This window comes from Haemaphysalis longicornis, unplaced genomic scaffold (assembly GCF_048455015.1).
Source record: "Haemaphysalis longicornis isolate Haplotype H1 unplaced genomic scaffold, Haemaphysalis longicornis Haplotype H1 scaffold_7, whole genome shotgun sequence".
Lineage (NCBI taxonomy): Eukaryota > Metazoa > Arthropoda > Arachnida > Ixodida > Ixodidae > Haemaphysalis > Haemaphysalis longicornis.
In genome coordinates, this window is record NW_027526422.1 from 87,128,753 (window position 1) to 87,153,919 (window position 25,167).

At 46.4% G+C, this 25,167-nt stretch overlaps 1 protein-coding gene across 1 annotated transcript; it reads left to right on the top strand.

Annotated features, from left to right (window-relative positions):
• Positions 1–13,095: 13,095 nt before the first annotated feature.
• LOC144146387 (dermonecrotic toxin SPH-like) lies at positions 13,096–21,821 on the top strand. The gene is made up of 3 exons (XM_077678342.1): positions 13,096–13,162; positions 18,224–18,473; positions 21,550–21,821. The coding sequence occupies exons 1-3, from the start codon at positions 13,096–13,098 to the stop codon at positions 21,683–21,685; spliced, it is 453 nt and encodes a 150-aa protein (XP_077534468.1). The 3' UTR covers positions 21,686–21,821.
• The last annotated feature ends 3,346 nt before the right edge of the window (positions 21,822–25,167 follow it).

Below are 25,167 nucleotides of genomic sequence, written 5' to 3' on the forward strand. Positions count from 1 at the left end.
AGAATCGAGCGATTCAATGATCGACTTGGTCCGCCGCAAAAAGTAGTTCGTCGCTAGTCTCGTCGCTCCCCAAATCGCTTGCAAAATCGCTCCATATGGTTAGCGCTAAAATGGATCGTACGACTGGCTTGGCCCATAATAGTTTCCGCTTTCATAAAATATGTTTTTTCTGTAGTTAGTTAGATTTGGTAATTATATTTTGCGAGATCATTTTCCTGCGTAGAAATACATTAGTGGCCATGTACTACCCCTAATAAATTAATAGTTGCATTTGTTAAAACACCCAACTTAATTCTGGGCAAGAGCTACAAACTGGCACTGCGACCGCGGAAAGGTTGTATTTTGTTAATTCTCGTCCTTTCTTTCGTGCGTGCGTGCGTGCGTGCGCGCGCGCGCGTGTGTGTGTGTGTGTGTGTGTGTGTGTGTGTGTGTGTGTGTGTGTGTGTGTGTGTGTGTGTGTGTGTGTGTGTGTGTGCGTGCGTGCGTGCGTGTGCGTGTGCGTGTGCGTGTGTGTGTGTGTGTGTGTGTGTGTGTGTGTGTGTGTGTGTGTGTGCGTGCATGCGTGCGTGCGTGCGTGCGTGCGTGCGTGCGTGCGTGCGTGCGTGCGTGCGTGTGTGTGTGTGTGTGTGTGTGTGTGTGTGTGTGTGTGTGTGTGTGTGTGTGTGTGTGTGTGTGTGTGTGTGTGTGTTCAAAAGAAACCGGCGCGCATTCGACTCAAATTCGCTAGCAGTTTTGTGTCAAGGGTAGGCGTAAACGACCCTGCGTGCATAGAAGAAAGAAATAAAGAAACAGACGGATGATTTCGGACGTTGTGCTTGCCTTAATACCGACGATAACATGAAAGCGGAGCCGTTCTGTGACTTTTTTGTCATGGATATATTACTTTTCGTCCACTTCACAGGTGTTCCTGGTGGGAAACATTTTCACGCGGCCTGTGTGGCATATACACTGCAAGCACTTGGCTCTTTCAGCACTGTATTCACCGCAAAAACTTCTTGCAGAGATGGCTGACATGTCATCGAGGAAAAAACGTCTCTTGAATAATTTAACACGTCTGGCTATACTACAAACGGCCGTTGTAATGGTGAGCTTCACTTCATATTATGCGCGTTGCTTTTACGTAACTTTAAGTGAGCTAGGAAGGATGCGAATGTGATCCGGCATGAATTTGTAATTGTAGCGGCCTAAGGAGTTGTGAGCGTGGAGGATGGCGGGGAGTTTGGCATCACGGGGGGTGAGATGGTTATTGTGTAGCGCATGGTATCAAGAGAGAGCGGAAATATCACGGCAAGCTGCGAGCCAAGGCTTCCACGGACCTATTGACTGCTGAAATACTTTTCCACGTATAGATATCCTCAAACGCAACGGCACCCACGTCCGAGTTGGCTGAGTTCTACGTTAAGAAACCCTCCCTACGTAGTAAATCAGGCGGCCCACACGATCGCCCAGGGAAGTGCCAAATTGCTCCCTCCGCTGAATTATGTAGCCATGATGTCCCCCACGTTCGCATTATCCCAATTGTGTAACATTGGAATTACAAAAAGAACGATAAAACTGGCCTGAACGCAGTATACCCCCCAAAACACCTCGCGGCCCCACCTCCAATTCCTCAGTCCGGTAAAATATCCATCAGTATATTATACTCCAACGCAGCCTCCCACAGACCAGAAACCCTTCGCAGACGGCTTGCACCCAATCTCCCTCCGCGTCGCTCAGCCTGTCATACCTCTACACCTGCCACTCTCCACTCTCTCACCCGGACTCGTGCTAGATTTGCCCTTTTTCAAAAGTACCCCTCTCTCTAATGAACACTCTGTCCCTTCATACATAGGCCCCCAACTGTATACCGGCAGACTTCGTATAATAGCCATTTATTCGGTTGAAAGCAAACTAGCACAATTACTGTAAATGCTGGGTGTACATCTCATCATTCGTTACTTTTGACAAGGAGCCATAACTAAAAAAAGACCTCCTCGCAGTTACCGTGCAGGCACTTAGTTTTTGCCTACTTTTACTTCCTTGCCTATACCTTTTTGTCTATTTTTATACTTATTCCCCTTTCCTATTCGCCCACCCGTATAGCAGAAGCATGGTTTTCTCTTCCCGCAACTAAAAGTACTACCACGGCCGCTTCTGCGTGCATTTTCTTGTGGCTAAGCACAGGAGGTTTCGATCGGCCAAGCCTTCCCCTCCCGAAGCCTGAAGCCTCTGTAGCGCGCCTGCGCAGCGGGAGAGCATACACATGCGTCAGCGGCAGATCGCCGGCGCGCGGGCATGGGGAGAAGCGCGCCGTGTGCAAGAGCATAGTCGGCGCGTTGGGAGACTTTCGTCATGTGTAATGTGTACTGCTGTTAGTGGGGGCTTGCATAAAGCAGGAGCACCAAACAACCAAGAATTGCCAAGAGGCAAAATCCCACTCTGGCGCTAAACTCTAAATAAACACGTAAAACTAAACTATACTTTTAATAGCGAAAACCAATCCTAGGCTTCTGGACCAGCCGTCGAGGCTGATGTTCCTGTGTTTGTCGTATTTAAGAAAAGAGATGCGTGGGCGCCGAAACAGCATCTCCTTGACGATGGAATAGCGGGAAACAGGCAGTCGTGCTTAGTCGCTTTTCGTGCAACTGCCAGATACCTGGCCGGCCATCAATCGTCAGGTGGAGAAGGAGGGGGAGTACCTTTATTTCGGAAAGAAGCCAGGTTCTCTCAGGTGATGGCGTTGCCCAGGGAGCTTCTGCGACCTCAAAGCCCGGGATGGGGCAAGCACCTGATCGGAGTACCCGGTGCTCCACGGAGTCACCTCTCATGTTGCAGGGGTGAGTGGGGTGGCAAAACGCACGTTCAATGCATTGCTCGCTTGAGAACTGTACTCTATAATGGCTGTGAAGTAACGCGGAAGTGTGGGGCCACTCTCATGGAGCGTATTCGCGTAGCGATGTTTAGATGTCTCCGAAACAGCACAGAACTTCACCAGGTTCTTTTTAGCTCTATACTCGCTGTTCTACGTTATAACTGCTTTCTTCGTATTGATTTAATTTGCCCTAATATAGATAGGCAGGCGAAATTGGTGTCTTCGGCCGAATCGCGGTAAAATTGACCATTAACCTGCTTGCTTTGCTGCAATGAGCGCTAAACGGTGATAGCGCTTTGCCCCTCCCCCCCTCCTGCGGCGTGACGCTCCTCCGCGTCCCCGTGCTTTCGGTTCCCCATGCCTCCACAATTGTTCTTCCTTCTCAACCCTCTTTATCTCCCTTTAGCACCACCGACTCAGTCCTACTTTTCCGGTTTCTTCTCATTCTTTCATCTCCCATCTTCCTCCGCCTACTCTCCCCCTCTCCATACCCACATCCATCCAAAGCCCCTGCCCTTGACGCGCCCCTACATTTCCCCTCTGATAGCTCGTATTCCCCTCCCCTCTGGGTTCTCCCCTGTTTCCAATCCTATCGCACTTCTATGTTCACCCTGCCCCTATATATCCTTCCCTCATATCATCTGGCTTTTTCATCTTTCTCCCCCAAGGCCTTTCTTTTCCTTTTGGGTTTCCCCTCGTGATCTACTTCACTCTACGGCCTCATCTATTGCAAAGCCTCCTTCACCACCCCACCTACGCCATCCGCCTATCTCCCTTCTCTTAATCCTCCTCGCATCTCTAGCCTGTTTATATCCCTTTCCATCCGTAATTCTGTTCACCGCTGCCACTCTCCCTCCCCTCCTCTTTATATTTTTCATTGACTCGTTCCTTCTCCGTCTCGCCGACATCATCGTTTCCCCACCCCCTCGACCCAATTTCCCTCCTTCTGCGCTTTGCAACTTCTTCTCACTGCTCTCTTCCCGTTTCCATCACTTTCTCCCTCCTTCTGTTCCTTCTTTTGCTGCACTCTTAGCCCTCCCTATCCCCTGATTCCATTCATCACTATCATCACCAGCCTTCCCGTCTCCACTGTAGGACGAAGACCTCTCTGAACGATCTCTATCCAAGTCTATCGTAAGCAAGCCGAGACCATTCTCCCCGCTCCTCCCCGAATTTGAATTTTTCACCCCGCCACCCTGAATTTAGTCTGAGGTGAGAGTGAGAGAGAGATAGAGTATACTTTATTCTTGTTTTCTTAATTGTGGACTCCACACTTGGCGGAGGTGGTTCTGTCTTCACCGGAATCTATATGCTGTTCACGCCTCCCGGAGATCAGCCGCAGCTGATCCTCCAGGGTGGGGCTGGACAGCAACATCCTCCGTCGCTCGTTAAAGTTTGAGGTGGCGGTGGTGGGACGAGGTACAGTTAAGGGTTGAGGGTGTTTCGTCTGCCCCAATTTCATTTACGGTCCGTTGGGTCGCACTCTTTTAAGCGATGTTCTATTGGTGTCCCTTATACGCAAGACATGTCCTCACCAAGCCCACTCCTTCGCTCAATCTCTCATTCGCGAGTTTTTTCCGTAACCCACACTGCTGTTTTCTTATCTCGAAGCTGCTTTCTTATCTCAAGAAGAAAACAACACAACTTAATTTTCACTACTGTTCTACGCCTTGAAGCCAACAGCGTAAGTTTACTCGAGGCGATCAACAGTCTTCGGCATTCTATCCAAAACCAAATTCATAATGGCTGCTTTCACTGAAACCAGCATTATTTATTTATTTATTTATTTATTTGTTTATTTATTTATTTATTTATTTATTTATTTATTTATTTATTTATTTATTTATTTATTTATTTATTTATTTATTTATTTATTTATTTATTTATTTATTTATTTACTTGTTTGTTTGTTTGTTTGTTTGTTTGTTTGTTTGTTTGTTTGTTTGTTTGTTTGTTTGTTTGTTTGTTTGTTTGTTTGTTTGTTTGTTTGTTTGTTTGTTTGTTTGTTTGTTTGTTTGTTTGTTTGTTTGTTTGTTTGTTTGTTTGTTTGAAGTACCTTACATGCCCTGGCAGGGCATTGTCTAAGCGGGGTTACATATGAAAAGCGCAAATTAGCAAGATTTAAAAAGGGCATGAACAAGGTACACAATCCAAGACAAAATAAGATAAGAAACTGGCCGTAAATACATAACTAGACAAACGCAAAACCCAAAGATAGCGAGTGCTATATCTTGCCCAAACAAAGAAAAACACGCCGCAGATTCAACCTAACTGGAAGGCAATAAAAAACAGACAAAAAAACAAGAAGCACAAAAATGTGAGAACACATAACCCATATAAAACAGTGATAACAGAGGGGTACAATATTACGTAAAAAATGTGGTTGATTCCTTTTTCATGGGAATCGGTAAAACACGAAAATGAAATGTGCCTTTACAAGAGCGTTTGAATGTCAGTTGTGCATCGATATGAACTTGCACATCGCTATTTATATTTCGTCGGTATGGCAAAGTTAGACGCATCAACATTAGACACTAGATTACACGCACCGTAGCACTGCGTAAATCCGATTGAAACCACTAGCGCTCGCAAACCATACGAAGGGATTGTCAGGGAATCGCTTGGTGAACACACGGTCCGCTACACCGGAAGGAGCATGACTTGCGGGTCATCAGCTTTGTGGGTGTGCTTGGCGAGCGACGCCCTGCTAGATGGTCGGTTCGGCACAGATGCGGCAGCTTCGGTCCTGTTCCGTGGCGTGCCGTGTACAGCAGACGGTTGCGTTGCGACGAGCTCAGCTTGTGGAACGCGAGAAGCAGAGTTCGTACCTTGGACCGCGAATGCGTGAACGCGTTCCGCTTCCCGCTGGCGTGTCTCTAGGTGCACCAAAGCAGTCACAAGAGCCACAATCGCCAGTCGGCGTCGCTGCCTTTCTGCCGCGCTTGATGTTACAATTTTCTTACATGAGGCCACCACACTCGCAGCAGTAGGGGGCGGAGAAACGCCGCAGCTTACGCTGCTATACGCTGTCCTGTCTAGGCGCCAGCTGTCCGCGCTCATTAGTGTCATGATGCACTTCGCTTCACCTCTTCTATTTGCTGGGCTATGAACTCAAGCGTAAATAGCTGTACGAAGGCGCCATATATCATTCCCTATAACCGTCTCCATCCAAATGGTGCTGCCGTAAAGGTGAGGTGAAGCAAAGTAGTGGATCATGACGCTAATGAGCGCCGACAGCTGGTTGGCAGAGCGTTTCTCACCTCCCGTTGCGGCGAGAGAGATCGTGGGCTCGATTCCTAGCGCGGCTGCGCCAGTCGACCCTTTTTCTGGCGATGTCATTTCCGCGACAAATATGACGCCGGTAAGGTCTTGGTGTACTACGGCATAAAACACTTTCGTGTTAAAAAAAGAACCAGCCGTGGCCAGGATTTCAACCTGGGTTTTTGCGGCCACAACGCATGGTACTAACCACTATACGATCACGGCTGCCCCACAGGATGGTACAGCGCTAAAAATAGAATCGGGAGCTCCAAAGTAGCGGTAGCATTTTCTGGCGATGTCATTGCCGTGACGGATATGACGCCGGTGGGGTCTTGGTGCACTCCGGCATAAAACACTTTCGTGTGAAAAAAAGAATCTGCCGTGACCAGGATTGAAACCTGGGTTTTTGCGGCCTTTTCTCATTATTCTTTAGTAAATAGTGGGAGGCTGACCGCTTCCACTCTTACTCCGTTCCATTTAAGATAAATAAACGTTTATTTCTCTCTCTTTTGCACATTGATTTAAGGGTGCGTTCCAGCATCAACGCTTTGGAAACGTGAACAATTCTTTTTTGTAGGACTCACGTGAAACGCTCGAGGTCTGCGCGTCTCTACAGCCTTTGATCTCGAGCTGCAGCCTTTATGCTCACGGGAATGTGCACGTGGTCTGCATGCCTTATTTTCTGTAGGCGATATAAAATTTCTGCAATCTCGGCTATTCAATATCTTATTCTAGTGTCGCACCTAATACATGCATTTCAAATGAAACTTGGTTCATACGACTAACAAAAGGAAACATTTAGTGCTTAATATTTTCTAGTAGTTAGAAGCTCCCTGGTTTCAGCCACATGCGAAAGCATAGGTGTTGCTTTATTAAGGATTCTGTTACGAAATGTCCACAGAAGTCTCAGATGTTGCGAGGCCAGCTGTGCATTTCTTGTCCCAGACGTAATTTTAAATAAAGAAAACGGATATGCCGTAAATAAAGCAGAAAAAAGCGAAACCTCTGTTGCATTTCGATGTATGCCACAGCTGGCAGTAGTTACACTAATGCACGTATTGAAGAACTAAAACGAATTCACGACTTTAGTCACACATCCGCTGTTTTTCCTGACAAAATAGGTTGGCTTGCTGCGACAACACAATGATATATCGGTACGCCTATCTCTAAATATTTGAATTTTTGCAAAGGTGCTTGAACGGAAACGCACTAAATCGAGCAGACCTATGTATCCCCGCCAAGCCATCGTTCTAAAGTGTAAGGATACAACTAAATTATACGGTTATATATTATTTTCGGCAAAAATGCACAAATGCTGAACAGGTTCGGGTGTCGCCACATCTGTCTCTTCCTTTTTCTTCTGCCGCACGACCATGGGCATTAGGTCGGTCACTGTAATTCTTTGCTTGTTCGCTGCTTATTGTTTATGTTATTCTGTCCTCAAACATCACTGCGGTTTCAACGGTATCTCACGTTCTACTAACAGTTCCTATAATCGACGCCTAACTAAAGCAGCCGTACTTTTTGTATGATGTCAGTGTAGTTTGCACCTCGTTATTAGTTTTTATGCTTTAGGTGTTTCGTCACTGTTTCTAAGCTTCCATTTCATTATATTTTTATTATGCATTAAAGCCGACATTGAGCGTCGCAGATAAATGTACGAATCAAACAATAAGCAAGTGGTAATTTATAGGGCTTCTGCTACGGTAATTGCTGTTGCCGTTTACGGCGCTATCATAAAATACATCATAGTTAAAAACAAACGCATTTTCCTAAGCAGCTGCAAAGACTGTGTTCAAACCTCTAGATAACCCAATGCCCCTCCATGATTTAACAGACAGTGACTGCGGAACAGCGGCCTTTATTCCTAATCGGCCACATGGTGAACTCCCTGGATGAAGTGGACAGCTTTGTGGAGAAAGGTGCCAATGTTCTGGAAACGGACGTTCGTTTCACCAAAAATGGGACGGTGACACGTGTACACCACGGCTTCCCATGCGACTGTTTCCGGGATTGTTTACGTGAGACGGAATTCACGGAATACCTGGAATACTTGCGGAGTGTGACCAGCACTGGTAGGTGCACGAGCCCAGAGCGCCGATTTGTTAGCAATAACGCGGGAGTGCGCAGGCCGCATGTCATGTCGACCTCTGATAGTCGCGACTGTGCCAGTAATGCGGCTTGCTTTCGCTGAAAACTCCGTGTTGATCGGTGGTTGACCTGATAGCGCTTTCATTTTCAATAGTACGAGCCTTGACCAACATCCTCTTGCGCCGTGTTATCGGCTAGGTCCGGGACCTCTATGCACCCGGTATGCGGGCTGCAGACCCGTATAGCGCTGCCTCCATCCGAACCGGATCTGGGCCAGATTCATCACAAGTCGCAATATTACGTTTTTAGTCGTCTTTTTCCCGTTTTATGCGATACCAGGCAGCAGAAGCAGCAGAGATATTACCAAGGATGCCTGCTTGAATAGCCGCAAGGATCGCAATGAATTCGATCCCGAAAACCTCGAATTGCAAGTGCTCTTGATGTTCATGATGCTCTACTAGTGACCACAGACCTTCATCAAGGAACCGTGGCTTGTCCTCTAGAAGCTGTGCAAGGGTGCCAATAAAATATCTGAACATTTGCCGTGATAGAGAAGCGTTAACTAATAAACCGAATAAAAGAGTTTTTCCACGTTTAAAAGAATGCCTTATATTTCTGTTTTAAGCATGTGCATTGCGAGGTTTAGAAAATATTCAGTTCAAAAATAATTTAAGCAGAGACAGGGAACCTGAGCCGAGGATTGCATGCCAGGAAAGGGAAAGAGCAGAGCGTGAGAAGGGTAGGAGGAGGGCTCTAAAAGAGCGACGCAAAGCTCGTCGGGAAATGGCGATGGCTGGCAAGTTAAACGAACTTCGGAGCGTGCTGACCAAGGGACTGAGCATGTGTTGATAGGCGTGGCCGCAAAGCGTAACACAAAATTCGGCAGTAGGTCAACAAACGGCTCAACTAGGATTTCGCTTTCACATTCTTAGAAAGTTTTAGGCACCCTCCGAAATTGCCAAGGTACTTCACTTGCCCAAGGTACTTCACTGTTAAAGTGAAAGGAATGTGCGCATCAGATTCGGTTCATGAAAAGTGTGTAAAAATAAAACAAATCACCTTATTTCTGCCACCGGCGTGCGGTGCATAGTACGGAGCGGACAGCTTCGAAAGGTTGTCCAAGGTTATAATGATTATGTAATACCTCAACCATACAATCAATGTATAGCATCTAGCGCGTTTTCCCAAACATCCTTCAAAAGCGTAGGCAAAGGAATGCACATATGACCTCTACAGGGATGCACGACCTACAGCGTTAGTTGCTGACTTGCAGTTTTGAGACTGTGATGGTTCTCCAAGGACGATATTCCGTACTCTACGTCACAAAGGTGTCAATTCTTGAACGGTGAAAATCAAGGTCATCGGTACATGTTACGCGTGCTTGGGAGGGCAAGGTTCGGTGTCAGATGGCCTCCCTTCATTAATCCATCTAGCAATTTATATCTGGAAGCCGATTCCCGAGCAGACAGCGCTACCCTCCTGGAACTCAGAATCTATAACACCCTCGAAGAGTACATCACGTGTCATCGCCAGGCTCAACTCTCAAGGTCGAGGTGTTCCCATTACACTTAACTGCCCCATTGAGGCACTGCCCCCCATACCACCTGAACTGCCACCCTAAACCACTTTCTCTAATTGGTAGGTTACGTATCCGCCGCACAATACGAACCCTGTTCGATATCCTGTTCGCTGCGCCCTGCGTGTTCAGACACTTTCAAAACGAGTTGATTTTCTACTTTCTCGCGGTTCAGTCGTTTACTTTACTGAAGCCAGCAGCATCACCTCAAACTCAACAGGCGCCTTTCGTTTTCTGGACTCCTCTCTTCAATGGTTTTCTTCATTTCCCCGCCAGATTAGACCTCACTCGAAGAATACGTCATTGCCCTCGCAACAGAGCACACTTCTCTTAATGTCCCTACCACTACGCCAGTGTACCTTTTCTTCGACCGCTGAACATCTCTTCGTAACTTGGCTCATCATGAGGCCCACTTACACTCTACTGGCTTCGTTACTTCCATAGCTCCTAATCCTGTTCCACATTTCAAACGGGTATTGGTTTCTGGCCACGCTGTCATGGGCGGCCATTCCTGAGCAAGTGTGCAAGCCCCAGTTATTTACCGGGTCCACCCATGTCCTCGCCAATATACGACACACTGCCGATTAGAACTCAGCACCTCGCTTGCCGCCGCCCTCTCATGCCAAGCCAGCGCCTAACACGCACTCTGAACCAACACCCCAGTTCCCGTCTCACTCGTGAGGCTGCGTGACTCGTTCGGCAGGCTCAAACCTCTTCACTCCCCTCACATCGCAATCTTCACCGCATCTATCGGCGCCCTGGCTGTCCCTCCTGGCCCACCTGTTTTTTCTACCAGTCTATGCCTCATTCTTATTGGGAATTCGCACCACCCTCTCGTGCCTAATCACTCACCTGGGTAACATATTCCTGTGAGCTCTGCCTCTCTCCCTCTCGGGCAGTGAACTTGCAGGCTGTCAGGAATCTTTGTGTGAACACGTGCAGCAGATCCGCACAAACATACTTCAACAGTACGTGGACGTTGTGGGCTGAAGGCCGTAACTAGGACCTGGACCTAAGTCCTTAGCACAGTAAAGTTGTTCTCTTCCTCTCAGCGGGAGCTGTGACGCAGGGTTGCTTATAGAAGTACGGCTCAGAAGAAGACAAAAGGGAGAACAAAAATTACATGAATTAAATTACATAAAACTGCTGCCAGTCGACTCCGCCGCAACCATTACCCCGGGAAGCTTACACTCCAAACATAACATCTTCTGGTATATTGTTATAAGATATTGTCGCATATTGGTATATTGGTATAAGATATTGTCGGAGCAGAAAATGACAATCCCCACACTAGAAAATAAACATATAGCATCGCAAAACTTGAAATAAAGTGTCCCATAAGTGTTCAGTCCGAAGTGCACCTTTGACATTTTTTACAATATCACTTTATATTCTAACAGCTCTATCTGACGTGCACTTTGAATTCAACTACCGAGGTGTTTCAAGGTTTCAAGACTCCTAGGCAAGGGCCGTCCCGAATGTATGTCCTCACCACAAGCTAACTCACTGGGCGAGTTCAGCCACGTTCCAAAAAACAGAGTGCGAGAAGCAAAGATAGGTCTCCTTTCCCATTCTCTGCAGTGCAAGTCTTTTCTTAATACCGAACCCATTCAAGGCGCTATGCAGGCATGGTGGTCTTCAGGCACCACGACGCCAATTTCACTGACCACGTGCTCGGCCATGATCAGCTTTCTCCACCGTAACTGCGGTGCACCAGCGGTATCTAATTTTTGCAGCCCCATCTTCCCGCCACCACCGCTCCGTTTAAATCGATCAAGCGTCAGTGGCACAACTTCGAGCAGTCGTATTAGTGCCACCGCCTCCGCAATACAACTGGTACTCGCTTTCACGCAAGTTGCCTTGCATGCGCTTTTGTTAGCTGGCACTTTATTACATACTAAAAGGCGTGGAAGCGCCGCAATGCACCTTTTTCTTGTAAATACTTCACCCCATTTTGTCCATGCTTTTGTGTCCGCAAACATACGTAACTGATAACGGAGAAAACAATGCGGCCACAGTGTCATTGTTAAAACAGGACTAAGTGCATGAGCAAAGCCACGATCTGCATGCGTGAACTGTTTAAATCACACAAGTGAGTCTGTTGCTGCTTCTTTGAATGCTTAACAAATGCACCGTCACTTCTTGTGACACAGGTTTCTCTGTAGCAACGGCTCCAATATTAAAATTCTACAAATAACCCAATGCCGTTTTGTTATCGAAACAACACTTCCTTGTATTATTAGCTTCTATAACACGGTAACTAAAACTGCATGACCGGGTTACTTGCGCTTCATCTATACGTGATGGGCGTCCGTGTTCCTGCGGCTTGCATCATCGCTACAGGCATGAGAGTATGAATGCCGTTACCCTAGCCATATAACGTTGCTTAACCTAGATGCATTTAAACTACGCCCATGCTCGCTGTCGACAAAATCACCTCAAGTCTTGTTAGCGCTTCTAGACTTAGTTTCACCGCTAGGCACAAGTTTGAACCAGCGTCAAAATATATTTGTAGCCTTACCACTAGCCGCAAAAAGACTATACATTTTTCATTCATTTATATTACTACAGTGTTATTTTGTTGGGGTGAATGCATTCTTCTTTCTTTTTCAAATAAAACTCACCAAAGATGGAGCGAAGTTCACGGAAAAATTATCTTTCCTGTTTCTGGACTTAAAAACGGCGGACATAGATCAAGATGGCAAATACCAAGCCGGTGTAGACCTCTCCAGCAAGCTGATTCACCACCTTTGGGCAAATGGTGAGGCAAGCGCTTTCCCACCGAGAGCAATAAAAATTAGCAAAACTTACGCAGACGTCCTCCCCACACGTAACTACCACCACCAGCTCCAGAATTGAATTCACAGAAGTTAAAGCACATTCAATGCGTATTGTCATCAGGGTCTTAAGCACGAAGCAGTCAGTATTTTCTGCACGAAGAGGCCGAAGAATATCAGAACCTAAACAGTGCCCGAACGTGCATGTGCCTTTATGGTTGTGCAGGTATCTTCCAGCATTTCTTTGTTGTTGTTGTTGTTGTTGTTGTTGTTGTTGTTATTCACCCGCGCTTTTACCCAGTTATGGCGCAGACTTCACCCAATGATCCCGATTTTTTTGTCAGAAAGTTTACCGAGGCTGCGTCTTTTTTTTTGGTAGCACACAACTTTCCCGAACTTAAAGAGCTAGGTTCCCGCCGATATCCAGCCCGTGAAACTAAAGTTAAGGGCATCTTTAGCTATGTTTTACCCACCTCAGGCTGTTCTAGGCTTTGTATGAAGAGCTGGTGTACTTTTGCCTTCCTTCCTTTTTTGTAGTCATGCCTGCAGACGCGTTCAATGTGCTGCTGTACGCGAGCAGCGTAGAGGACCGGGATCTCTTCAGAGGTGCCCTATACACCATCATCGCTCTACCAGACGCGGAATCTTGGATGGAACACGTTGGTGAGCTAGTTAACTTTGATAATAGGCTGCATATTGTTCATCAAAACTCATTCTTTTTTACGCAGTTTTGGCACCTTCGGTTCACATAAACTAGTTTTATTACTAAGGTAATCCTGCATATGACGACTGAGCAACACAATTCGGTTTTTGAACTCGCGTAATCAACCTTTGTCCGTAGCAGCCCTATTTACCAAAAAGCAGCCAGCACCCTGCAATATCGAACACGACACCTATTCACACACATATTTGGCGGTTGGTTCTGCTTTTCTTTGTCCTTTCATTCGAGGGTTGGCGCGAAAACCATGCGCAACAGGTCACTTTTAAGCTGTTTCAAATTGTTCAGATAACTGCCTTATGGATCCCATTTCTCACATTAGGTCCATAGAAGCGTACGCTGATCCAATGAAGTTCAAATGAAAAGGAAAGCTCTTTGAACTATAAATACTCGTTTAGATATTGATGAAGCTTGTAGAAATATTTGTGCTCCTATTATTGACGCTGCGAAAAGGTCTATTCCCTGACCTCTGGTGCGACGCCTAACGTTACATGCTATTGGAATGAAGAATCTAGAAATGCACGAGATTCCTGAAACAAGACCTGGAGTGCTCTTTTGAGGTACCCAACTGCAGACAACCACATTGCTCTCAGACAGGCTGCTGCAATCGAATGAAGCGTTTGCAGTAGGGTAAAGTGTAACTTTGGAGATCTTTTGTGTCGTCCATAAGTTCACACACTGAAACCCATGATGTGTGTAATAGAATACTGAAATTCAATGGACCAGGTGGTAGCGTTTTTCTTCATACCACCACTGACGACAGCCTGGAGAACGAGACAATCGCGTTGCACAACACTGAACTGTGTAACTCTGACCACTACGCAGATTATTAGCATTCAAGCAGTGTAGAAAGCGCTATACGCAAAAGTCGATACGTTACAAGATACCCTTGAATCACTCCTACAAGTTCTGAACTATTTTCCCTTGTGCATATGTGATACTTGAGCACAAGGTGCAGACACAGTAACATTTAGAAAAGGGGAAACCAGCGAGCAGAACGCAGGACAAGGAGAGGAGGCACACACACAACACCGCTGTCCTGCGTTCTGCTCGCTGGTTTCCCCTTTTCTGAACATTATGAACCAACTAGCCCAGCAATTCACTCTCTTGAACACAATAACATGCACCATTATTCAGCACCTACATGCAGACGACTTGAACACCTTTCTCGTTCGGTTTAATGAAATGTTGTTTTCTGAACGCGCCCCCAGGGCATAGAATTTCTATTTCAGAGAGACTGTCCTGGTAAAAAAAAAGTCGGGGAAGCACTATCCAACATATATACACCCGAAACGGGTGAAGCCTAGAATGGCGTATTCAACTGCACACATTTGATTGTTAATATGATAGAAAAGGCACTGCCACTCGCAATGTTTCCACTCAAACTACGTATACAACGTACCCATCAATTTTAAATCCTATAACCTATTTGTCTGTGAATGGCGAATACAATTATGAATTTGAAAACTTCCAAAGTGTACAAGCAGGAATGGTTTTACGGAAAATCCTTGAAACAACGCTGGTATTGTATTCTCCAAAATGCGTGGCATTTATCCAGAGTCTGCATCCCCCCCCCCCCTTTCTCCCTAAAAACGGGGGTAAAATGTTGAGTGTTCCGGTTGATGCAAAGCTCATACTTATTCCCCACACTAAAGAACTCTCAATGAAATGCAAAAAAATGAACAACCGGAATGCCTTACCCCGCCCACCTTGTTGTCAAGATAAAGCAGCGGCTGTGCCTTTTTAACTCTCTAGAGTGGTTGCGCTTCGATTACTGGAGTGTAGTATATGGATCTACGTCAAAGATTTCCGTGATACCGTTGAATCCAGTGCTGCACCTGGGGCTCCGCCTTGCGTCTGTAGCTTCCTCAACACGCCCTGTCGAAATCTTAGGCGTTGCGTTAGTAGGGTAAGTTAAGCTTAGAATATCAGCGTGCCCATGCAGCCCTAGTGTATGCTGGGAGAAAGTCGTCAGCGACAGATACCCCGTGTATGGATATTATCAAAGACGTGACATCCGTGAGCTTGTATACAGATCATCCAACCACTTTTTGTGCGGTTTGTTCGGCGAGTGAACGCACAGGCGGGTGAACTCGGGTATCTTTCAGCGAAGCCTACAAAAGGACTAGAAACGACCTCCCTGCACCCTAAGATATGTTCGCCATTCCTCGCAACATGTCCTTTACTGAGATCGAAATAATCAATGTGGCGAGAAAAGCTATTTCAACACTTTTTACACTTACAAAACAAGTATCCCCACATTGCTTTTTAAACAGATGCCTCCAAGTCGTATTCTGCTGTGTACTGTCGTGCGAAAAGCCTGAACTTAACTCTCACAAAGAAATGAGCCATAGTACCAATATCGTTCAATATCGATTACCTGCAACATGTTACACGAACTAAAACACCGCAATTTATTATCTCACATACTCTTTAGGCGTGGACTCAGATATGTACTGAGGTAAACTGAACAAAATATCGTCCTAAATCTTAGTGTCATCAAATAGACGTCTGTCTGTGCTTTAGACCTTAAAGGAATTATTTTATGTGTTTTGGACACAGCGCCATTACGGGGAATGAAATCCCCAATGAAAGGGCAACTGTAGCCGCATTCCACAGTGGCCCAGATTTCCTGCAGGTACACTTATAAGACAAAAAGCCAAAGACACTAAGGGGGCATAGCAATTGCTGGCAGGAGTAAAATCGACAAGCACACAACAAAGTACCCTTAATAAGTGCATTAATTGGAAGATGCTGCACGCACGAACGAAATAAATACAATGAATAATAACAAAGACTGTAGGCGAGCCAGTTGGTACATAGCTCAGTTAGAAACCGCGCAGGAACAGGACCATAGGAGGATCACAAAACACGGCGCTAACTGATGTTTATTGCCTGTTAGCGACAATAAACATCAGTTGTTAGTCAGCGCCGTGTTTGTGTGATCCTCCTATGGTCCTGTTCCTGCGGTCGTTTGTAACTCACAATCAACTATACCCGTGATGACCGACGTATGCTCACACTCTCACCTACGCCTAAACGGAGCACGCCCAGCAATATTCGAAAAGGGGGGAGGGCAGTTTTGTGAGCTCCACATTACATTTTACCTCACCGCTTCGAACAATGCAAGACGACCACGCTTTCCTCAACTTCGCACCCTTGGAATTCAATAGTATCCATCATAGTTTTAGCCCCTTAACGACGGTGTATTTTTTACGCTCATCTCATATGTGTGTAACAAAGGCCCCCTCAGAATTGAGAGTGGCGTTGAGGGCGCGCTTGTGTGCGCCGGTATGCCTCTTACTGTGTCCTTGCCAGTACAAAAGCGGGTTATCGAGGTGCAGGTACCTTTCCCGCAAAATTATCGTTGTCATCTTGAACCACGGTACGTTACCACAATTGTCCCGTACTAACCCATTTTAGGGGCATCGCTCCAATAGAGTGAATGCTTCAGTAACGTAACCATAAAAATACCACCATGGTCCGTATGAATTTCACATAAACAGAGCATACAGAAAATATATTGTGCTGCACTTCGCGCTTTAGTTAGGAGGAGGAGGAATAAACGGTTAATCGATCAGTCAATGCTGCTGGGTTGACCCCCAGGTGGGTGACCTCCTTAGTCCAGGAAGACCTGGGTTTGGCGGCCTGCCTAGCCCGCTCTGCCAGATGTTGTTGGTGATCCGGGTTGAAGCTAATCAAACGATCCTACCACTGCTCAAATTACAAGTCGGGATTTGGGGCAAGAGATGGTGTGTTGCAACACTCCGACACCATGTGGTAGACAGTGAATGGCTCTATGGAGAATTTACAATTGCACGTGTATAATATCGGATGTATCGAGTGTAGTAATGCACCATGTGTAAATGTGTTCGTCTGGAGCTGGCGGTAGATGACCATGTCTCCGCGAGACATGTCGCGATGTGGAGGCGGAAACGTTCTTTGTCCTAAGGTATAATGTGCCAAGATATGAGCTCACTTTGTAGGGATAATTTCTCCTGGTGGGCCAATGGAAGGACTGGCTGATATCGTCCAAACACAAAAACTGCGTCAAACGTTTTTATGCTGACAAATCATTTGATTCATTTGTTTTTGAAAAGATCATCTGCCTTAGTTACGCCTTAGCGCGCAATACTCCGAGTCCGTATGAACACCGTATTCTCATATTTTTGTATATGCGGAGCGTTAAACTAGGATACCAATACTTTTACTACTACTACTACTACTACAACTACTTGACTAACCTAAAATATTAGTTCCGAAACTCTCTGGAACCAACCCAGTAGCGCGGGCAGCATGAACTTCGTTTTGATCTGGTTTTCGGCCATTACATTTTTGATGCTCCTTTGGGTTTAGTTTTACAACAAATTGTTGAATGCATATGACTTCATTTTGAAACCCTTTTGTACAAAATTTCGCTCGCAGTTTGTGAAGCAACTAACGCCTCATGAGGTTCTTATAAACGTCGAGTTGCCCTTTCTCTTGTTTCCACCGAGCGGCCGTGCCCTTTCATACCATTACGTGTACCAGTTCCAGTCAGTGGCCGGTTCTGTACGTTTGCACTGATGCTTTTCACTATGTGCTCTGCAGAGATTTTTTTCTTTTTGCCGCTTTTCTCTTGGCTTGGATAGGCGCTGTTTACTTGGTAGTGCCGTTGCCCTATTTAGATCGAGCATCTTCTTAGTGATAACACTATGCTCTATTGCGGTATATGACCTGCAACATCCATAATAACAATAGTGATGACGTAACCAATGACGTCACTGCGGGTTAGCACAAATACGTCCAAACTGGCCGAACACGATACCAATAAATGGTTCGCATTTAAAAATTCAAAAATGCTCAAAACCACGTCTCCGCATGCCTAATCCCCCGACCTAGCAGCAGAAGTGAGGAATTGCTCAACGGAGGATTTGTGATTTGTGGTAACCTTGTTAACTAGGCATGATTTCTCAAAGGATTTGGCTTCGGAAACTTTGAGTCACCTTCCCAAAATGAAGAAGCTTTCGCTGAGCTCGGCATCAGCGGCCATCGGTGGCAAGGGGACGGCTTCACCAACTGCTTTGTCGATTTCTTGGGAGACTATAAGCTGCCGGAGATTGTCGCCTGCCGGGATGGACAGAGCACCAACTGTGATTACGTTGACAAGGCCTACGTATGGACGGTCGACACACCTGTTACCATTGAGAAAATGATCAGGTAAGCGCGATTTAGTAACATTGGCCCATTTTTGTTTGTCTGAGAGCAGTCACGACGACTGTATTGCCATCAATGAAGTGGTTTACTGTCGAAAGCTGTTGCGGACGGAAAGTGATGTTGAATATCTCACGTAGCAAATGGGGGGAATTTCCCCACCACCACCACCTTCCAACTCCTTCTCCTCAACTCCTTGGTCGCTTTTGGCGCGTCGTTGTCTGCTATCTCTATATGTTGTGACGCGTACATTCAGTACGGACCTACATGCATACCTACATACTGATGAAGTTCTTTGTCTTAATAATGCTGAGGTATCTGCTAATATTTCAAACAATAAAATTAAGCGAAAACCAAATAATGGTTTTTAAGAAATGTTTACGCATACGCCGATTTTGATACGATGGTAGCGTAGCCGCTAGCGCATGCGAGGTCTGCCGATTCGTGCCATTCTCTCAATGCCCAGCCGGCACACGCGCTGGCGAATCTCAAGCGACATTTGAACAAATCACGCAAGTTTGGCTTCCGAGCGGCGACATTTTCGGCAATAATATCTCTGTTGCTGTCCTTGAACAGCTGACAGGCTTTGAGGGGCAATCGGCTTTCACTTGCATGCGCACGAGACTTGGACCACTGCGACGTAGTTGCACGCTGACGTAGGCTCAGGAGTTTTTACCGCTCTACCTAGTAGTGCGACGATTTCAACCATGTCTGGCGATAAGTAGATCGTAGGGTGCTGCACGTAACAGTATTTGGCGTCGAGGTATTACTTCGTGTTCGGTAGGGCATAGTTTGTAACATCGAACAGCTCGCTGTTCTTGTGTTCTGTGCTTAATCGGGCGCCAGCACGGACAAGTACTGCCATCTCGGGGAGACCGAAGTAACCAGTGCGGCGTTGCCTTAGCAACACAGACGCTTGGGCAACAGCATGGCGGCGCATGAGCATGGTTGCCCGCACGCGTGCCACGCAAGTGAATAGAGCCTATATGTTGTATATATTCTGAGCTTGCATCAATGCGGTCTTCGTTGTGGCCAAAATAGCGTGCAGAACCAGTATTTAGATACACGGTGTTCGCAAGCGCCTCCGAGTGAGTGCGAAATTTATAGATGGCACGTAGTGTTTGTCCTGGGTTTTTCCACCATACACTGTTTGGGTATTTAGACGGTAATTCAGATAAATCGGAGCAAGCAGTGGGGGGGTAATTTTTTCGGGAAAAATGTCATTAATAAACAATCATACGCGTGTGAACAATCTCTTATTTTTAGACTGATTAGGCACATGTTTAGCTTCTTCTAACATGGCGTAATCGTTTCCTCAAAAACTATTACAAGTGTATTGCACACCAGAGTTCTCTTGCGAAGTTAGTACTGAAGAGAAATTATTACTTATCGCTCATTATGAAATTTAAAAGGTAGGTTCACCAAGTTAATCAGTGAAGAAAACCATCGGGCGTGATGGTCTGGCCGTCAACATGCACAAAGGTACACGAGATTTGCACAAAACTCTCTGCAGAGTAAAAAAAGGGATTGGCTTGCCGCATGCAAAATTGTGGAACTAATAAGGTGGTTATAGTGCGCGCTTGAGAGGAGCCCCCTTTCCGACACTGCTAAACACAACTTCAACTGATTTGATATTTAAACCCATGTGTCATGTGTCAATATATGTAAATATATATATATATATATATATATATATATATATATATATATATATATATATATATATATATATATATATATATATATATATATATATATATATAGATTACGAGAAGGGCTGTCTTAGGTTGCCGTGACAAATAGTAAAAAATGGGTATAGCTTCTAACAAAACGGTTTATTGGTCGACGTTTCGGTCGAATGCCGACCTTTATCATGACAACGTTGTCTTGATAAAGGCCGGCATCCGACCGAAACGTCGACCAATAAACCGTTTTGTTAGAAGCTATACCCATTTTTTACTATATATATATATATATATATATATATATATATATATATATATATATATATATATATATATATATATATATATATATATATATATGTATGTATGTATGTATGTATGTATGTATATTACTCTTAGGCAACTAGGCAACAAGGACTCAAAGTGTCTCCTCTGGGGGACTAACGGGGCTTTTGTCAGAATCATTACTCCCTTTTGGGACTAAATGTGAGTGGACGAACGGTTAGTCCTCCACACGGTTGGTCCGTTCCGATACTCCCCAAGGACCAACTGCTGAAATGAAGTCGCAGAAACAAAAAACGCAGGTATCAGCAGGAAGTCAAAAGCCACAACGCATTCACTACGCTCACCTTTTGTTTCTTGAAGCCAAGACTCGGCAATGGTGCAAGGGATGCACGCTAAACTCGCTTTCTGTACTACCCGGGCTCAAATTTTGGACTTCTTACTTTGTTCTTCTTCGATTTGTCCTCTCCGGACCGCCCGCCATTTTTCGGACCGTCTTCAGGCCACGCCAACTCCGAAGCCGCATTTATAATCGGGCACCTTCACTTCATTAGGCCGCATGGCGACGTTGCTGTGGAAGAGGCCGACCCATGTTTGCCTGCGAGTGTAACTGTGCTACCTTTCCAAATCTTGCATTGTGATTAATTCAGAAAATGCAAAATTGCAGATTATGAACACCGGCGTTTGGTTTTTGGCTTTTTTTAACCATTTGGACTGTGACCCAGTCAATCGTGTTTTGTGGCGTGCACTCGTTTGGCTTAGTGGTCGAAACACGTTCTCACCGTAGTTTGAAGGCAATTTTTGAACACAGTTGTCTATCTGGAGCTACCAAGACGCGAACGAGTACCAGCGCTTTCTTATTTAGGAGTACAGGTTCCACTGTTTTTAATGATAGCAAAAAAACAGCGTTAAAAAACCGAAGAGTCGGCACACCACTGACTCCTCGCATACAGATTTCTAGAGGAAAAATCGTGATTCCAGAACAAAGTGCTGTCTTCTTACTGTCGATTATCAATGCACCCTACACACCTAAGGCCCCTACCCTGTGTTACAGCGCTCAACATATACAAACATAAACCTTCGAAATAGTTTGCTTACGTGTCATTCTTCTGCAGACTTGGACTGGACGGGATTACCACGAACAAGCCGGAGAATGTGCTCGAGGTGATAACAAAGACCGATGTCGCTGACTTAGTGAGACTCGCTGGCCCTGAGGACAGTCCTTGGACCCGCATCATAACCAGTTCCTGACGGAAAACGCCGTGTAACAGTGTTCATGTACCACAAGTTCATGTTCATGTATCACGTACCACAAGGAAAACAAAGTTGAGTGAAAAAAATGCTGAATGAATAAAATACTAACTATAAACAGCACCTGCTGCTTTTATTTTATTTTATGTCATTTATTTTACCATAATAGCGCACTTGACCGTGGCAAAAGGCAACGTTACTAGAAGTGATAAAGGGTACGCTGAGGCCGGATATTGGGAGAGTGATTTAAATTTTCCGTATGATTTCTCACATCCCGTAATATTTTCTTTTTTTTTACGAGTGGCATGATACCCTAGCATCGGGTGCATATAAAATGTGAACTACAAGCAGAAAAATAACAACGTAAAGAGACATAAAGCTTTGAGATGACAACAAAGAGCTACCGTCTAAATTGCAAGATTTGGGCAGTGGCGTGCGCGTTTAGTGCTCAAAGAGGGGACCGATGGTATTTGGTAGTCAACATTATTAGCACGGTCATTGGTAAATAAGTGGTTAAGTAGTAGCGGCAGCTCCGAGATGTTTTAGTTACGGAGTGCATACACGGCCAGCCATATAAACGGTGATCGCATCTAGATAAAGCAAGATGGGGTGGGTGTGAACAAAGGGTTACGCAAGCAGGGCTCTGTGGCGATTCTAATAAGCTAGTGGTGGTCAACAACGGTTCCCGTCGTGTGAACAGCCATGTACGCTAAGTGAACTTTCGGCCCTGCTACAGATGTAAATTGGGCCAAGTAAAGAGGTACAAATTCCGATGTATGCCCCTGTACGCTAAGTGAACTTTCGGCCCTGCTACAGATGTAAATTGGGCCAAGTAAAGAGGTACAAATTCCGATGTATGCCCCCTGCCCATTTTGTGACAACACAGTAAGCGTGTCAAATTATAGGTACAGAGCACACTCGGGTGCTGCAATCATATATGATCTAGCTTTAGGGAGGCGAAAGCATCCAGCTTATATCGAAAGGAGACTAATCCTTGTTTAAAGAAGGGAAGCGTTCGGGTGGTTGGTGACACGGCCTGTGAATAGGTTCCGCGAAACGGGGCAGGGGAGTTGTATTCAGGCCACGTATATTGCGTGGGCTCTACTCCCTCGATAATGCCACCCACAACTACAAATGTTGTACTGTGAGCATGCGGTTTGAAAAACACTGAGTTTTTGCGTTTTGCACTGAATTCAACTAGCCATTTCTCACACAATTTTCGAGGCTGAGTTGAAACCTTCCGGTGGAGTACTGATTATAATACTCATCATAACGTCTTGCAAGAAAACCGACGCAAAGTTCGAGTTCATCGAGCAGACCTTACGCCAAATCGTACGCCACCCGACCTTTGCACCAATGTTCATTAACCACCCTTACAACCAAGAACAGCAGGAACCCTTCATCCTAACGCAATCATGTCCGCCAACCCAACAGCAGCAGTAAAGCCGCGGTCGTACCTTACGATCTGGCAGTCGAATTGCCGCAGCATCGATACAAGAAGGCGGTAAAGCACATAACGAAGGTTAACAGGAAACCAGACGTGATCATGTTCCAAGAGATGGTCTCGACAGCCCCGTCCCTCCCCGGGTACAAAGTATACGCTAGCCCCGCCCAAGGCCGTGGCGTGTGCACTTTCGCCCGCAAGGGTCTCACCTTTGTGGAACACACGATCAAGCAACGAAACATCGAGACTCCGTACACCTTTACGTAGATGATACCGAGCAAACAACGCAAGGGCAGCCTGCTACTGCTGAACGGTTACAGCAACCCCAAGCACTTTACACCAGAAATTCCGCTCGGTCCTAAACTAAGTCAGCACAAGGGCCAGGAGCAGCACGCTCGTGATCGGTGGGTTGGAATACGTCGCGCACAGAATGGGCTACGTCCGAGACACGATCAACGGCAGGGATCTGCTGGAAAGCGCCCTGGACAACAACTACGTACCAATTACGGACCCGCCAACCCCACCAGGATAGGCAACTCCGTGGCAAGGGACACTACACCAGACTTCACTTTTGTCAAGAACGATCGTTCTGGCAAGATCATGTGGGCAAACACCGGAGCTGATCTTGGCAGTGGCCATTACATTCTCGAGATCACGATTCCCGATCAGATCGGTCGTAACACCGTGCAACACAAATGGACGGATTGGGACAGGTTCCGAAAGAAGCAACCCAATGACTGTCCGGTCATCCGAGACATAGGTTACTGGACCGCCGAGCTTCGCAATGCCGTGCGATCAGCCACCAAAACCGTGGAGACCGATGAAGACATAGTAAACGTGGATAGCCGCCTTGCCCACCTCATCGAGGCCAAACGCTCCATCATGGAGCGCTGGCAGAAACGGAGACTGAACCGTAAGCTGCACAAGAAAGTGGCCGAGCTAAATCAGGCCATCCAGATCCACTGCAAAATCCTGTGCAGACAGCAGTGGAACGAGATCTGTAACAAAGCCGACGGGTAATTACATCGCGGTAGAACGTGGAACCTCCTACGCCACTTGCTTCTCGAGGCTAAAACCAAGTCGCAGCAACGCGACAGCCTCGCCAATTTCGTGCACACGTGGTGCAGCAGCAAGAAAAAGACGCCGTGCTCAAGAAGCTGGAGGACAAGTAGCTACCTACTACCCCAGGGAGCGCCAGCCACCGTACGGAGGGTCACCCAACGCGTGGCTAGACCGGTACGTCACGATGGCGGAGGTGCGAGCTGCACTGAATGAGCTAAACGCCCACTCGGCAACCGGCCCGGACCTCGTTACGAACAAGATGCTCAAACACCTAGACGAAGTATCGATAGAGGTCCTTACCGAATACGAATACGAGTGCTGGCAATCGGGCAGGCTGCTTTGCCAGTGAAAATGTGCCAAGACCACCCTGATCCCGAAACCGGGCAAGCCGCCAGACACGAACAACCTCCGTCCCATCTCGCTCACGTCCTGTGTGGGCAAGATGCTGGAGCACGTGCTCACGCGCCAATGACAAGACTACCTCTAAAAGGAATGCCTATATCCAGACTTCATGATAGGGTTTCGACACAAACTGAACACGCAAGACGCCATGCTCCAGCTTAAGACGAAAATAATCGACAAGGAAGGCACGAGGGATAACAGGGTAATCCTTGGCCTGGACCTCCATAGTGCTTTCCACAAGTTAAAGCATTCGACCACCTCGGCATAAGTCGCTAAGTTGTCCGAATCTATAACTGTATCAAGGACTTCCTTGTGGATCGGACGGTAGAACTCCACTCGGGGTACCTACAACTGAAAGAGAAGATGCTCCGCAGCACGGGCACTCCGCAAGGATCGGTCGTCTCGCCATTCCTTTTCAACCTCGTCATGATCGGGGTTGTGTAGGCGCTGGTGCGAACGGGCGTCCGGCATACCATATACGCCTACGACATCACGCTGTGGGATACCGGCGACAGCGACGCATACATCGAGAATCAACTGCGATCGAGCAGCACCTCGTTGGCACCAACCTGGT

What these genes read in the sequence shown, in the direction of transcription:
- LOC144146387 (XM_077678342.1), top strand. Translation starts at nt 13,096, where the DNA reads ATGCCTGCAGACGCGTTCAATGTGCTGCTGTACGCGAGCAGCGTAGAG. An exon ending in GGACCGGGATCTCTTCAGAG is followed by an intron (nt 13,163 to 18,223) that starts GTGCCCTATACA and finishes ACTAGGCATGAT; the next exon opens with TTCTCAAAGGATTTGGCTTC. An exon ending in ACCATTGAGAAAATGATCAG is followed by an intron (nt 18,474 to 21,549) that starts GTAAGCGCGATT and finishes ATTCTTCTGCAG; the next exon opens with ACTTGGACTGGACGGGATTA.